Source organism: Microtus ochrogaster, unplaced genomic scaffold (genome assembly GCF_000317375.1).
Source record: "Microtus ochrogaster isolate Prairie Vole_2 unplaced genomic scaffold, MicOch1.0 UNK73, whole genome shotgun sequence".
Lineage (NCBI taxonomy): Eukaryota > Metazoa > Chordata > Mammalia > Rodentia > Cricetidae > Microtus > Microtus ochrogaster.
The window spans coordinates 1,444,766-1,460,388 of record NW_004949171.1 but is presented as its reverse complement, the minus strand read 5'-3'; the positions used below and the strand labels follow the sequence as shown (position 1 = coordinate 1,460,388).

Here is a 15,623-nt window from a genome sequence, read left to right as displayed (position 1 = left end):
CCTACCTCTGCCTCCTGAGTGCTGGGACTAAAGGCGTGCGCCACCACCCGCCTGGCTCTCTATCTCTTCAAAGAAGGGCCTGATTTCATTTTTCTATCCATTGTCTTGTACCTTTTTGGTTGCCATGACTGTCCAATACAGTTATTTTAAGAACATATGATTAGTAAGGATTGGGAGTGTGTGGGTGATGACAAAGTGTACCTGATAGGCCCTTTTGGGTTGATCCCCTGGAGCTAGATCCAACCTGAGATTTTGGACTGGTTCTTTGTTTTGTTTGTGAGCAATACAAGTCTTTATCAAGCTGTAATCTATATCTTAGCATGGGAAAACAAAACAAAACAAAATCTCTGGGAAGCAGTATAGTGGCTAGGGTTAAGACTATAGAGTTTAGATTAAGCACCCTTTAAGTTAGCATTCTGCCTACCATTGGTACATGAAAAATCATTCAATATAATATTGGCACATTGTAAAAACATAACAAATGGTAGCTTTTCCCTGGGATTTTTATTAGTGGGTCATAGAAGATTGAAGTTCAGTAAGGCACCACCTATCCTAGCTGTCGAGAGTCAAGTCTGTGTGCTGCATTTCTTGATAAACCTGGGATTGCTTCTGTCTGGAGCCATATTTCTTCTTTAGCATACTATAGAAAACTATCTTCCTATTCGTTTAGCTTCTGCTCCGCTCCTTTTCTGCTCAGTACCTCTAGGTTGTGGTGTGGTTTTTCCAGAGTCTTTTGAGTATTAATTGATGTTTCTTTCCCTTTTCTTTGTAAAGTCAGTTGTACTCTTTGCATTAACCCTTAGAAGATATTCCCAGGGAATGAACAGAAGGATAAAGCTAGGGATTTTGTTTGGACCCTTAAGCTAGTATTACTTCTGGGCTAAGAGTAGTCCTATGGATACCTGTAGTAGATGGTGGTATAAAATCTGTTTCAGAATTCACCACTTGTACATCATTCTTCTATCATAGTTTAAATATATTCATTTTCTATAAAAATCTTTCATCGGAAATACTGTGACGGCTTCAGTGGTCCAGTGTCATGTTATGTCTTTAGGCGTTTCTCCTAGGATAGAATGCTAATCCCTTCTTCTCATCCTGAGTCAGTTTCCTGTGCCTCCGAACTACGCTATTCTATTCCTGTAGAGCCTAGTCAACCTCCTTGATTCCCTGCTCCTGAAAGACAAAACTGATACTGTCTCTGTACCTCTAAAGATTTCTACTTGCTTTGAAATGCACAGTCTCTTTCTTTGTTGTTGTTTTATCTTTTTTGCTTTCTTTCTGACCACTATTTTGCTATTCTGTCTAACATGGAACTAGTTTTGTGACTTGGTTCTCTGTGTATTCTTCTGTTGTGTTCTTGAATGAAGCTTCTTAAAAACTGAGAAATACAGTGTAGGATATGGTTATAATCAAATGAAAAAACTTGCCAGCTCTTGTACTTGATATTTGACATTGATATCTCATTGGTCCTCTTAATTATCTTATGAGGTAGGTATAGTTATTTTACTATAAAATAGGAAACTAAATATTGTCAAGCTTTCAACTTATCAAGTAACAGAGCACATCTGAAATTTGAGATGTGTCTACACTCTAGAGCTTAAGATCTGACTCTTCAGTCATAATACTATAATGCTGGCATCTGGATACCTTAATTGTCCAGAGAAAGTGGTCACAAGTCATTTAACACACTCATATAATTTCATCTAGTGGGGGTCTTGTTAGGGGAGGAATGCTTGCGATGTGCATTGTGTTCAGGCTTTGTATCCTTGTGCCCACCCCCTTCCCAGGCCCCTTCATGGCTGTGCTCTTTGCCAAACTCGAGAACATGCTGCAGAACTCCGTCTATGTCAACTTCCTGCTGACGGGGCTGGTGGCCCAGCTGGCCTGTCACCCCCAGCCCCTGCTCCGCTCTTTCCTGCTCAACACCAACATGGTCTTCCAGCCCAGTGTCAAGTCCCTGCTGCAGGTGTGCGATGCATGCATGCATGGGTGCGTCCAGGCTCAATGGTGGGCTAGGCCCACAGCTAGAGTGACCTTGGGTGGCCTGGGAACAGGTGCAGTGGGGCTAGGAAGGCTTGTGTCAGTGTGAAACCACTGGAAACATTCTAAAATTGTGTCTCATAGGTGCTGGGATCTGTGAAGAATAAGATTGAGAGCTTTGCAGCCTCCCAGGAGGACTTCCCTGCTCTGCTATCCAAAGCCAAGAAGTACCTCATTGCTCGTGGCAAGCTGGACTGGGCTGAAGGTCCTACAGCAGGCCCTGCTCCCCGCCGCTCTGAGTCTGTAGGTAAGGACTAATTGACAATCCTTCCTTATTCTCCCTGACACCTCATTAGCCCAAGTTAGTTAAGATCCAGAAACTGAAGAGTTTGAGTCTTCATTTTTTGTTTTTCCAGGTTTTGAGTCAGAGGATAGAGTCATTATATTAAGACCCTAATTGTCAGTATCTACAAAACCTACATAATGGTAGAAGAACAAGGAAAGAGAAAGAAATTCTTGGGTATTGGATATTGTGAGAACTTGATGTGGTATTTGCCTTCGAATGATGAGAGTAGGGGGCTTTACAAGGCTGTGAAGCAATTGGTGATATGGCTAGAAAGGTTTGGCCAGAGTAAGAGGCTTTTAGAGTGGAAGCTTTTGGAGTAGAAGTAGTGATTTTTCTTTCAGACACTAAGAAACTAGGAGAGGTTTTTAAAATCTTATTGTTAGAAGTGATTGATTGCAGATGAATTGGAGTTAAGAGAAGGGATTCAGGAAGAACAATCAGGACCAGGGAGGTTTGAATTTGAGTAGTGAGAAAGAAAAGCAGCAAGCATCTGGTAGAGCAGAGATGAGAAGGAAGTTTTTTTTTTTTAATTTGTAAATTTTTATTTATTTATTTTTTTATTGATTTTTATTGAGCTATACATTTTTCTCTACTCCCCTCCCTGCCGCTCCCCTCCCCTCCAACCCTCTCCCGTGGTCCCCGTGCTCCCAATGTACTCAGGAGATCTTGTCTTTTACTACTTGGGAAGCAGGTTTTTACAGAATTATCAGTGATTAAGGAGATACGGAAGCATTAAATATGACAGGATTTGGTAGTAGTTTAGGAGCTAAGGAAACATTACATGTGACATTCTTAAGTTCTTGAGTTCATAGTTTAGTGCATGAGAGAGAAGCCTTGGGAAGAAATTATTGATGTTGAGTTAATGATAGAAGAACATGAAGTCAGCATAGAGAAGATCACAGAAGTATTTTCAGGGTTTTCCCAGGTGGAAATAACTAAGGCAGAAAGGATAAAAAAGTAGGAATGACAAATGGTAGCCGAAGGAAGCTGCAGATAGATATAAGATGCCTATTGGATCCAATGAAGGTAGGTTGCTGAGTGAGACCCTGGTTGTGAAGGCTCTGAATGCAAGATTAATAAGTCTGTATGGTGTTTCTGTAAGCACTGTTAGAGGTGGCGATTAGAGACATTTCCCATAATTGAGGGGCTAGAGTCTAGGCTACTTAAGTGATGGAATCCAGAAAGTTAGACAGAAACAAATGTGAAGCTGTCTGGGCATACCCAGCGGGAGGGAGGTCTTGGTGGTATAGGTCGGGGACTGGTGAGTGATGAGGTAGTAGTTAGTATAAGGACACGGATCCTAGACAGGCAGTGGAGTGTTAAGAAATGAAGCCATCCCTGAATTGCAGTTGTACATGTAGGTATTGGAAGGAGCAGATGATGTAGGTCAGCTTTAGGTAGTCAGAGCAAAGTAGAAGTAGTTGGTTGGATGTGGTGCTAGAGCAATGGTTCTCAACCTGTGGGTCGTGACCCCTTGGGGGATTGCATATCAGATAGCCTACATATTAGGTGTTAATATTACAGTTCAGAACAGTAGCAAAATTACAGTTATGAAATGGTAACGAAGTAGTTTTATGGTTGAGGGTCAGCACAACATGGATCTGTATTAAAGGGTCACAGCATTAAGAAAGTTTAGAACCACTGCTCTAGAGAGTGATAGGAAACACAGAGTTGGGGCATATTATGTATGGGAGCCATCTAACAGTGGTTAGAATAAATTCTTTAGGATGAGGTGTCATGGGGAAGGAAGGAGTTGTAGCTGGGAATAAAGTAGTTCAAATATTGGCTGCTGAAGAGACTGGATAGAGGGGAAATGCTGAGCAAGTAGGATTTTGGTATGAGGAAAAACTCCTGTCTCAAATCTTTAGTCATTTTTAGAGTTGAGACAAAAAAGGAACTTCAATTCAGTTTTTGTCCATCTTGTCCTTCCATTCTTCCAGAACCCAGGGGAGAAGTTCAAGAACCTAAGGGGGTTGGGGAATCTGTTTCCCAGACTAGGGCAGGTTCCCTAATCCCAGCACCTTCTTGATACTCCTGTTTCTTCTCAGTGAGGAGCCGGAGGCCATCCTTGGGGGAGTTACTCCTGCGGCATGCACATAGTCCCACCAGAGCCCGGCAGGCGGCACAGGTTCTTCAGCCTGGGCGAGAAGGAACAGGATTTGGACTAGGTGGGGGCTCTCCAGGCGCTTCAACCCCAGTTCTGCTCCCCCGGAGCGGGGCTTCTGAACGACAAGGTGAGGCTCTGCGAGTCAAGAACGCTGTCTACTGTGCAGTCATTTTCCCTGAGTTTCTCAAGGAGTTGGCTGCCATCTCCCAGGCCCATGCCGTCACCTCGCCTTTCTTGTTGGATACTTCAGAGGAGGTATCTGTTCCTCCCATCTCAGGCTTTGGGCCCCTCAATCCTTAATTTTCTTCCATGGACAATCAGGGCCTTCTGTGGCCTGGGCTGAATTCCAGGACACGGGCTCCTTTTTATGTTTGGAGGCAGTGACAAATGGACTTTTTAATTTATTTCAGATGAATGTTTTATGAGAATTTGTTGCAATATGTATAAAAGGGAAATCTCTATTTTGTGCTCATTCTTCTTTGGCACCCTTTATCTCTGGGGCTGTGTCCCTGTGAAGGTTGTATGCAGGTGGGACATGAATCATCAGGGGGCCTTTCTGGTGGTAACACTGATGGTTGGGTTTCAAGGTAGCCCCTTTACTCTTAGAAGCGAGAGGACTTAATGCTTAGGGGAAAATGGAGACTCATTTTCTGCATCCCAGAAGGAAGAAGCACACAGGCCCAAGGTGGTTTGGGGGTGCAGCAGCTGATGTTTATTGGGGACCAGTATCCCTATGTCAGATCTTAGGGGCCTTGCCCCCTGCATCTCTTGCCTCAGCTTCATTCGTCGCTGTCGAACTCCGAGGACAGACCCTGCAGCAGGGGCAGGGACATGGAGTGCCGGTCGGGGTCCCCGGGGCCCCCACCCTGGGCTCCTGGTGGGGGGTTGCGGGGGCTGAAGAGCCAGTTCTCTGCTAGGGTTGGGGATAGTCACAGCTTGACTCATGCCCCCCCTGATCTTCCGCCCTAGTCCCTCCCTCTGATTCTGTTACACACATCCCCCCACCACACACCCTTACCAGGGTCATGCTTCCATCTCACCCTCCCTGGGCTCCCTCAAGTCTGTCCCTTCATAAGGGTCCTGTACACACTCGGTTGCTGAACCCATTCATGGGCTACACTCCCTGTACCCTCTCCCTCCAATGGTCTTTCCCATCCCTCATCTTCATTTCCTCTAGCAGTACCTGAAAGCATATAGGGGCCCCTCCGGAAGGGGTTTCGACCCTTATAGGAGAATCTGGTGGGTCTGCTTTCTGGCCCTTCTTGGGGAGGTGGTGTAGGTGGGGCTGGGACAGGTGGAGATACATCAGCAACTTCAAGGGTATCAGCAGGTACTGATGTGGGGGCCAGAGTTGATAAGATGCTAAGGCTAGGTCTAACCCAGATGGCTCCTTGGGGCAATGGGTCTTTGGTTAGAGACTTCTGTGGTCCCAGCACACCCTTGGGCTGCAGTGAAAACTTGAGGCAGGAGAAAGCAATAGGTAATGACCGCTGTAACCGGAGCAGCTGGGGCTCACGGGCTGTCGGTAACAGCCCTAGCTGCAGCCAGGTGCAGGAGAAGACCTGGTAGATGACGTAGATGCTGTGGGTGCTTCGGAGCCAAGGAAGATTCTGCTGTAGGCTCACCTGCCCTGGTGGTAGCAGTAGGAAGGCAACTTTCTTGCGCAGGCCTCCCATATGTAGGCGGATCCGGCAGGGCTGCCCATCCAACATTCTCATTTCTTCATAGGCTATCTCGGCTTGGCCATTTGGTGAGTATTCCCGAGTGCAGTGGGAAAAGACACCATCAGACCCTACCTGTTCTAGAAGATTTGGTAGCAGCCCTACTGATTTCAGTGCCCTTCGACCCTGCCGGCCTGGCAAAATTAGGCGGGTGTGGGCTGGACGGGACTGTTTCACTAGAACGCCCAGTAGATCATAGCAGGCTGCATCCGACAGAAAAGGTACTGCCACTACATTGGACCCAAAACGTTCCTCGATGACCTGCAGGTGGCCAGTTTATAAGTCAGGGTCTGAGTTAAGGTCAGAGGTTAACTTGTGTTGTCTAAATTGACCTTCCCACCACTGTTCACTCTTTAAGTACATTTCTATGGTATAAATAGACCCACACTTCTTATCACCTAGTTCCCTTCTGTAGTAAAACCTTGAATGTCTTATTTTGTGCCAGATTATGGTAGATACTTGGATACATGAAAGAATGAGACTTCGTTCTTATCCTAAAGTAGCTTGGGCTAATGGAGGAGACAAAAATGTGAACAATAGTTAGCTAAGTAAAATGATAGCAGTTTGAGATAAAGACAAGTGATTTAACAGCCTTTGTCTTTGATAGAAAGATGGTCAAAGACGTTTGGTAGTGGCAGTACTTGAGCTTTGGCGGGATTAGCAGGTTGGGCAGTAGTCATTCCTAGCAGAAAGGACAGCCAGGGAAAATCCCTGAACCATCAAATCATGTACATTTAGGAACACATAATTTCATATTGCTTGCATTTAAGGTAGGAAGAGGAAAGGCACACAGGAGTTAGTTTATGGAAAGCTGTGTGTGTAAGCCTTTTATAAGTGATTGTTTTATCCTGAGGCCAATGGAAAGCCATTTGTAGGCTCTGGGTGGAAGATGGGATCAGGAAGAAGAGAACTGATTTTTCATAGTTATAAAGCGGGAAAGGGAAATAACAAGACTGTTGAAATAATGCAAGCAAAACATGATTTTATTTCCTGAGCTAAGGTAATGGGAAGTCGAAGTCACAGAATTGGTAGAACTTAGTCTCATCATGAATGTGGAAAAAAGGAATCTTCAAAGATCTTGCTTAGGAGATGGGATAATATTGGTGAGAAAGGACACACGGATGTAGGCTTACAATGCCTGTTGTTTGTGGGGGTTAGTTACCTCTTTTGTGTTTTCTACCCAACCTGCGAGGGATAGTTGTTTCTGTGTGTGAGGCCTAATCTTTGTCTCATTCCAGTATCCATTTAGAGTTTTTAGTTCCTTAGGTTTATCCTTCTTTATTTCTTGTTTTTGTTTGGAGTATGTGTAACTGGTGAGCAGTTATTGAGAGTACCTGGGAACATTGTAAGATCCTCTTTAGTAGTAACTTAGCTATTAAGATAGCCATCCATTCAAACTTTCATTGACTGAACCTTCTGGCTCTCAGTTATGCTAGAGAGCAAGGGCACATAAAAGTTCCAAGTGATCTACTTTTTATCCACCAGATCCCACATATCTGTGCTCCTACATTGAGTTCATCCAGTGGCCCCTGAAGCTGCCCTGCTCTTACTTTGTACCATAAAGCTGTTTTTGAAGTGCTGGCCTGTACATTGAAAGAAGGAAATAAGGGCACTCAGAGGTGCCCTGTTCTGTTTGAAGTCGTTCCACTTACTCTGTGTATCTCTGCCCTGAGTTATTCACTGAGATAATATAAGAAGGGTTTTCTTTTTTCTTTCCTATGGAGGAAGGCCTCATTTATGTTCACTATAATTTCAGCAGGTCTAGGGTAGATACAGATGAGCACTGTTGAAACCAATTACTCTTAATCTTGGGAAAATCCTTTGCTCTCTTATTTCTGCTTCCCTTGCCTCTGTGGTGAGCATATTTCCAAGCAATGGTTGTTAAGGGCCATTAAGGCTGCCTCAAGTCTGATGGTCGCTTCTCTAAGATGGTGGTTTAAGCTTGGAAATACACATTTTTTCCTTTTTCCTCTGAAGAATTTTGATGTTTGTCTTAAATTAGTTGTTCATCCTCAGTTCATTCATTCACTCAGGTGTTTATTTTGTGCTTTTATATGTCAGTTATTGCTGCCACTATTGTCTTAGATGTCCCACCTCTTTCTACACAGAGACCACCTAAGAATCAGCCTGGTCACACTTAGCCACTTCCTTCTTAGCCTCCTTATTTTACCTACCTTATCCTTGATGAGGGTCCAAGTGGCATCTGCTTCATCCAGTGTTAGCAGGTGGGGGTTACTGACCAACATGGTAGGGAGTGGGAGGGGTTGGGCAAGGTAGTGGCTGCTGCAGGAACTCCTAAGCTGCCCAGGGAGGTAAGCCCCCTCCCCCCCACCTTGGGCTGTGATCTACTTCAGCATGAGGTCATAGAGGTTCTGCTAGGCAATGGAGCCTTGGATACAGAGAGGTCAGTAACTCCACTGCTTCCTTGTAGCCTGCAGGTCATAATATTTACAATTTATTTCCTTCTCCCTTTTCTTTCTCTCTATTACCCTTTGCCATTTCATTTTCTCCCTGTGTGCCTGCCCTGCCCTTTGAATAACATGAAGATGCTCTCTTCTTTCTTCTCTCCTCTTTTCACTCCCCCCCCCTTTTTTTTTCTTTTTATCTTCCAGTCTTATTTCATGGTCTCAAGGTCTTCCGTCTCAGCCCGGAGTCATTCTCTTGCTTTGGGGAAGTAAAGTGCAGTACACTCTTTCTGTCTCAGGCTCCTGATCTGTAGTTCTTTAAGGAAACAGGGTAGGACCACTTCTCTTTTACTGCTTTACTAGAATAATTGTCATCTAGTTAGTTGTAGATTTCTTTAAGTTGCACTAGAGTCCTGAAAGATAGGGAAGTATAGATCAAGACTTACACTGAAAACAAACATAAACAACAATAACAACAGTAAAGACTCCAGTGATTCTTAACCTATAAATTACCGTATTCTTTCTCCTATTCTCAGAGATTCTGATTTAACTTATCAGGGATATGCCTGGGAATCCTGACTTCTAAAAGCTCCTAGGTTGAAACCAGCTATTAATGAGTGGGTTATAAAAGCAGCAGAAAGCAGGTGTGTGTAGGAGGGTGTGAGGCTGAGCAGTGGCAACGGGGAGAGTAAGATCCAAATGAGATTTTGTTCCCTTAGTAACTGGCAAGAATTTTCAGGAAGCCAGAATTACCCGGGTAAACATGAAGATTTTCTTCATGCTCCATTCCTGTCCTAGGCCGATTTGTATGTGGTATATGTAGTAGTTTCACACTCTCGTTATTACTCTTCTTTTTTCTCTCTTTGTTCTAGAGATCTCACCTAGTATTTTGCTGAAGAAGAATAAGTCTTTGAAAGAAATCATGTTAGAACTTTCTAGTATTCATCTTCCTGCTCCACCCCTTGTCTGTCTCATAGTCCCCTTTCTGAGGCCCCCTGGAGGTCTTCTGTCTAGGGGTGTCCTGTTGCAACCAGACCTAGAGGAAATTGCTGTCTTGCAAAGCTGGCTATCATCTGAGCCAGCCAAAGTGAGAGGTGTCATACATACTCCACAGAAGGTTACTGCAGTGATGGGAGAGGGTTATCTAGAAAACTTTCCAAAAGGAGCACAGTTGACTCCAGGGTAGGCAAGCATGTCTCCTCAGAAAAAAACCAAATGTACAGGTGCCAGGTCTTTTAGCAAAGGAGTGACAGTAGGCTGAGTCCTGTTTTCAGGAAAGAAATTAATGTCAAGTATTTTTTGAACTCTTCTGTGCTAGGGCCTGTATCAGGTATGGAATGTGTTATCTTAGAGGATTCTTTTAGGAATCTCTTGGTGTTTTGCTTGTTTGGTTTTTTTTTTTTTTTTTTTTTTTTTTTTTTTTTTTTGAGACAGCCTCACTCTGTAATCCAGAATAGCTCTGAGCTCATTATGTAGCTGCAAGCTAGCCAGAACTCAGAGCCGTCCTCCTCCCTCAGATTCTTGAACGCTGGGGTTACAGATGTGTACCAATGTGCCCACCTTCTTTTCTGGAGTAGGTATTGCTGTTTCTTTTTATAGTGAAGCAAAGGTTCAGAAAATAATAATTAGCCAACAATACAGTGAATAGTTATAACAGATCTAGGGTTCCAGCTCTTACTATTGAACAGTAGCTCCTTCTGGTGCTGTTGCAAGGCTCACTTCAGTGTGTGATGAGAGAAATACATGTGGTTTAGTGAGAAGGAAGTGGGCAGGATGCAAGAGAAGCCACAACAGTTCAAATGAGAAATCTTGGGTTTCTTAAGAGTACTAAAACCAAGGTTTTTTTTTTTTTGGTGCCTATTTAACACCCTATCTTTAACATTAGGACTCTAATTTTTAATGTTTTGTCTATGTGTGTATCTGTGCATCATGTGTATGCCCGGTGCCAGCGGAGGACATCGGATTCCTTGGACTAGAATTCTCTCCATCCCCTGAGCCAGCATGTCACTGTGTCACTGAAGCTGGCCTCCTACTTGTACTTTTGTCTTCTGTGTTAAGTGCTACTATTGCAGGTATATACCATCACACCTGGGTTAGCACATCCTTTCATTTTGGTTGACAAGGAAAGGATATATATATAGTGTAGTGTAGTTGGCAACTCTCTTCCCTTCTGAAAGAAATTTTGTTGAAGTAGAATAAAAGGCAGAGTCCAGTAGAAGGAACAGAACCGTGGACCTCTGCACCTGTGCAGTATGGAAGACAAGCTGATGGAGAGGCAAAGAATGATGCACGTGTAGATGACAAGGGGAGTCCAGAATGAGAAGAGAGGGATGAGATCAGTACAGGGATGGTGGCTTGTTGGTCAGATAGGAAGCAGAATACTTTAGAATGTTTGTTCATGGACAAGGGTTCTGAGGGCAGATTGGATTCAGTTCAACTGCTTAGCTGGAAGCCCACACCATCTGCCTTTTTCTGATTCCTGTGAATCTCTAGGCTTCCTAAATTCTATGATGATCTACCTTAACATTGAATAAGTCTGTCTTTCCTTTTTGTTCAGTGTCTAAGACTGAAAGATACTGAAGGAAACCAGATGGTAGTTGAGTCCTGGATGAGTTGGTGAGCCCAAGGGCTGGGCTGTTGGGCCTTGTCTTGCTGGGATTTGCCTCCCGTGTGGTATTGGTCTGTGGTATCTTTGGAAAGAGGCACTGATCACCTTGAGGATATCAGAGAATGATCTGGATGGGGACTAGGAGTAAATAAATAGGATGTTTTATGCAGAGAACATGAGATAATTTGCATTAATCTCATGGCAGCATAAACTCTTAGCATTGACCGTAAAGACTTTAAGGTGATAAAAATCTTTAATAATCTCTTATTTCAGGCTGCAGGAATAATTAAATAAACCCTTGTTACTTTATTTTAAACTTTTTGGGATAAATATATACTAAAGCTGAGAATTTTTCAGTTTTAAGCCCTGTAGTCAGGCATATCAACATTCTTTCCAATTAAATATGTTAATATTTACACTAAGTGAAATAAAGGCTATAAATAAGATCACAATGGTTGGGGCTAGGGTTTGGGCCAAAGCTATAGAAAAAAAATGTTTTTACAGAGATTATTTATTTTGAAAGTATAGGTGATGGACTGTGGCATACAGTTAATTCTCAGGTTATTATGAAGAATGAGAATGTGCTGGTAAAGCTTTCTGAACATATCACATGGTAGGTATGTGTATACAGTGTCAACAAAACACAAATATGTTAGATTTTTGGCTCGAAGGAAAAACATTCTCAGCACACAGCCGTGGAACAAGCGACCTTGCAAGAACTGTGCACAGCTAGGAGCTGAAGGTGCCTTAGAACAGTCTCTCACGGTGGGATGGTGATGGACTCATTCCTCATGAACATTATTTGCACATGATATCCCTTCCCATGTATCCGAGGGAAAATGGTGTGTGTGTATGTATGTGTGACATGGGATTATCACACAGAATTCCTTTATATTTCTTTATAATGTAATAAATATCCTACTGCCATATGTTTGTTCACATCTCAGTTATTTTCTCAGAATAGATTTCTCAAAGGGAAATTTCTTAAGAGAAAGATGGATATCTTAGCTTGTGATCCATCAGGTTCAGTATGCCTTTGTATGCACACATGTGTATAGTGGAACCAGAGTTGAAGTTGGGTGTATTCCTCTGTCATTCTTTACCTTGTCTTTTGGGATAGTCTCTGAACCCAGAGTTTACTGAATGCCCAGGGTGTTTCAGAGATCTACCTGTCTCTTCTCTGTCCTCCTCCTCAGTACTGGGGATACAGACTTGCAGCTGGCTTTTATGTGGGTGCTGGGAATCTGAATGGACCAGGTTGTCGCTTTTTCAGACAAGGAGTTTTCCCACTGAGCCATTCTCCAGCTCTAGGACTAGTATTTCATTAGTTTTCTACAAGATCATTTCTTGGAGGTTTTTTAAGTTCATGAAAAGATAAGTTTTGGGAATAACTAAACTTACACATGATTGACTGACCAGTGGTTCTCAACCTATGGGTTGTGGCCCCCTTGACAAGCCACTGTCTCCAAAGATATTTACATTATGATTCAAACAGCAAAATTAAAGTTATGAAGTAGCAACAAAAATAATTTTATGGTTGATAGTCACCACAGCATGAAGAACTGTCTTAAAGGGTTGCAGTGTTAGGAGGTGGAGAGACACTGGACTAGATGCTCTCTTCAACCATACAGATTCAGTGGACAGACATAATGAGACCCATTTAGTCTTAGAAATGACAAATGTCCTACACAGGAGCTGCCTCATCTGTGTCTTGTCCCATGGTGCTTGGTCCAGCTCTCTGAGCTGCTGTGCTGGGTTTTGTTGTTTCAGGTCTCTGTGACTAACACCACAACTTGATGGCTTTAGTTTTCTCTGTCCTTACAGCTGTGGCTCCCTGCCTATTATATTTTATTCCTTCTATTATCCGTCCTTAACTGAAAATGAATTCCCCCATTGGGCAACACCATGCCACTTCCTGTTTAGTATCTCTGTTTGGGAAGTGGCAGCAGCATGAAATACTCCCATGATGATGTTGCACCATGTGATACAGTATTGCATGCTGTTGTGACACTGGGACATATAAGGGATTCTGGTGGGAATTTTACATTCTTGGCTGAGGGTACACAAAAGGACAGGTTGACAGGTGATTATAATGATTTGATCGTTTAAATACAAGCTTTATTTTTTAGGTGGATTCTTGACTCTCAAAATCTCAACACCAGAGACAAAAGTTGTAGGTATTACTTTGGGGTTCTTTGTTGGAACTGAAGGAAGAGGAAGTTGTAATTATACACAAGACCAAGAGAATCCTTTCTTTTTCTTTTTCTTTTTTTTATTATTACAAATTTTCACCTCCTCCCCTCCTCCCATTTCTTTCCCCCTCCCCCCTTTCCCCTTCCCCTCCCTCTCCAGTCCGAAGAGCAGAGAGGGTTGTAAGTCCAGACAAGTACCAACACATTAAAGAAGCATAGTGAGACTTGGGTTGAAATGGGGGTGGGGACAGGAAAAGAAATTCTCAAGCTAGATCTTTGGATCTCAACTTCATCTTATTTTCCCTGCACGGTAATGTGCAGCACCTGCCTTTGCCTTCGTTCATTCAAGACATGACTTACTAGGCCAAAGTCTTCAGGTACCAGGGGTATACACTCAAAGGGCTTCACAGCAAATACCTTTTGGGTCATCACAGTTCTATGCGTATATAGGACAGTGACCCACTGTCCATTAAAACTGCTTTTTTCTGAATTTAAACATTTCTAAGAATCGGTCCCTGATCTGCTTGGTGCGGACCCCATATATGAGGGGGTTGAGGGCAGGTGGCAGCAGCAAATAGATGTTGGACAAAAGGATATGCACTGACTTTGGGACAGTGTGACGACCAAAGCGGTGTGTGAGGTAGGAGAAGAGACCAGGCACATAGAAGGCCAGGATGACACAGATGTGAGAACTACATGTACCAAAGGCCTTTGCCCGGGCCTCCCAGGTAGGCAGCCGAAGCACAGCATGGGCAATGAGCCCATATGATCCAGCAATGCCCAGAATATCTACACCAGACACAGCCAATGAAAGTGCTAGCCCATACAAGTTGTTGACCCGTGTGTTACCCACCACTAGCTCCACGACTGCCATGTGTGCGCAATAGGCATGGTGTATGATCCTGGCACGGAAGTGCTCAAACCGTGCTACCAGTAGGGGGAAAGGCACCACAATAGCCACAGCTTTCAGTGTCAGTGCCGAGACTGCATAGCCCACCCGGGCTTTAGTAACCAAGATAGGGTAGTGTAGTGGACGCCCCACTGCCACAGCACGATCACAGGCCATGGCCAAAAGCACACCAGATTCCACAGCAGTCAGTGCATGTACAAAGAACATCTGGATGAGGCAGACAGTGTATTGCACAGATTGGGGCCCGAACCACAGGACAGCCAACAACCCTGGGGCTATAGATGTGGCTAAGCCCAAGTCGGTAGCTGCCAATGTAGCCAGGAGTAGAAACATGGGCTGGTGCAGTGTTGAGTCTATCCGGATCACTGTCAGAAGTGTTGCATTGCCCAGCAGGGCCAGCAGATACATGGGCCCAAACACCAGTGTCAGCCAGGTCTGTCTGTCTCCCAGCCCTGGGATGCCAGTCAGTATGAAGAAAACTGGGCATTGGAAGGTGGAGTTGGACTGTGAAGTTCGACTGTGTGTCATCCTGTAAGGATAAAGTTTGGGTCTCATGGGTATTATTCCTGTTAGGGGAGGCAGGAGGAGACATTCTAGAGATGTCACAGTGACACAAACCCATCCATGGACTGGCAAAGGGCTGAAATATTACAGGAGCAAAATCTTTCCTTGGCATGGGTTGGATGGATAATTATGGTCATGATACTAGCTAGGGTGGGAGAATCCTTTGCTCCTAGTAATCCGTGAGTGTTGTAGGGAGAGCAGAGGCAGGGGCAGAAAGGAAGGCTTAAGGAAGTGTTAACTGATACAGTGGCTGGTACAGGCAGAGCCCTCCAGTGTGAGGTCATCTGCGGGGACAGAGCTGAGATGACTGTCTTCTCTCTCAGAGTAGAGTCCAAGAACATTCAGTCTTGGTCTGTGGATTTGGGGAGAAGATGGTATGGACTGGCCAGTTACCTTGTTTTAATTATATTTTTGGGAGGGACTTTGAACCTCATTGATTTTGATTCTGTAACGGGTAGACACAGTGATCTTAACTATTTCTTTGAATTAATATTTGGGGTACCAATACACTAGGAAGCTAGGAGGAGGCAGACTAGGAAGACAGGAAGAAACTGTAATGGGGCACAAGTAGGATCAGGAGTGAAGCTGGGAGCCTGGAAGACAGAAGGAAATCTGTTGATTTCAAGGGATGCTTACATTATTCTGGATTTGGTGCTGAAGCTGTAATCTTGAACATCAGGTGGAGAGTTAAGTTGGGAGTAGGGAGCAATGAAGAGAGAGAGATGATGACAACAAAAAGAACTTTTCTTGTTGGAATTCTTCCATTCTTCTGGATCCAGAAGGGGGTTCC

General features: G+C 43.9%; 3 protein-coding genes across 4 annotated transcripts in view; 1 reads left to right on the top strand and 2 right to left on the bottom strand.

Moving 5' to 3' along the window:
- Positions 1-8,401, top strand: part of Fam160a2 (family with sequence similarity 160 member A2) — a 25,853-nt gene extending 17,452 nt beyond the window's left edge. For both annotated transcript variants that reach the window (XM_005370203.3, XM_005370201.3), the window contains exons 10-12: positions 1,788-1,966; positions 2,125-2,287; positions 4,375-8,401. In XM_005370203.3, the coding sequence (XP_005370260.1) occupies positions 1,788-1,966; positions 2,125-2,287; positions 4,375-4,733 (701 nt within the window). In that variant the 3' untranslated portion in view covers positions 4,734-8,401. The remainder of the gene's footprint in view (positions 1-1,787; positions 1,967-2,124; positions 2,288-4,374) is intronic.
- CUNH11orf42 (chromosome unknown C11orf42 homolog) lies at positions 5,465-8,778 on the bottom strand. The gene is made up of 2 exons (XM_026777568.1): positions 8,329-8,778; positions 5,465-6,415 (listed from the first exon to the last, which is right to left on the bottom strand). Exons 1-2 carry the CDS (start codon positions 8,398-8,400, stop codon positions 5,489-5,491), a joined length of 999 nt encoding a protein of 332 aa, XP_026633369.1. The 5' UTR covers positions 8,401-8,778; the 3' UTR covers positions 5,465-5,488.
- A 5,050-nt stretch (positions 8,779-13,828) lies between these two features.
- LOC101983416 (olfactory receptor 52W1) lies at positions 13,829-14,836 on the bottom strand. Its single transcript, XM_005370200.2, has one exon. It carries the CDS (start codon positions 14,822-14,824, stop codon positions 13,829-13,831), a length of 996 nt encoding a protein of 331 aa, XP_005370257.1. The 5' UTR covers positions 14,825-14,836.
- Between the last annotated feature and the right edge of the window lie 787 nt (positions 14,837-15,623).

Bases quoted from the DNA above. Each gene is read 5' to 3' on its own strand.
- CUNH11orf42 (XM_026777568.1), bottom strand. From the start codon at position 8,400: ATGTTGGTCAGTAACCCCCACCTGCTAACACTGGATGAAGCAGATGCC. The intron at 6,416-8,328 runs GTAGGTAAAATA...GGCCACCTGCAG, and splicing joins GGACCCTCATCAAGGATAAG to GTCATCGAGGAACGTTTTGG.
- LOC101983416 (XM_005370200.2), bottom strand. From the start codon at position 14,824: ATGAGACCCAAACTTTATCCTTACAGGATGACACACAGTCGAACTTCA.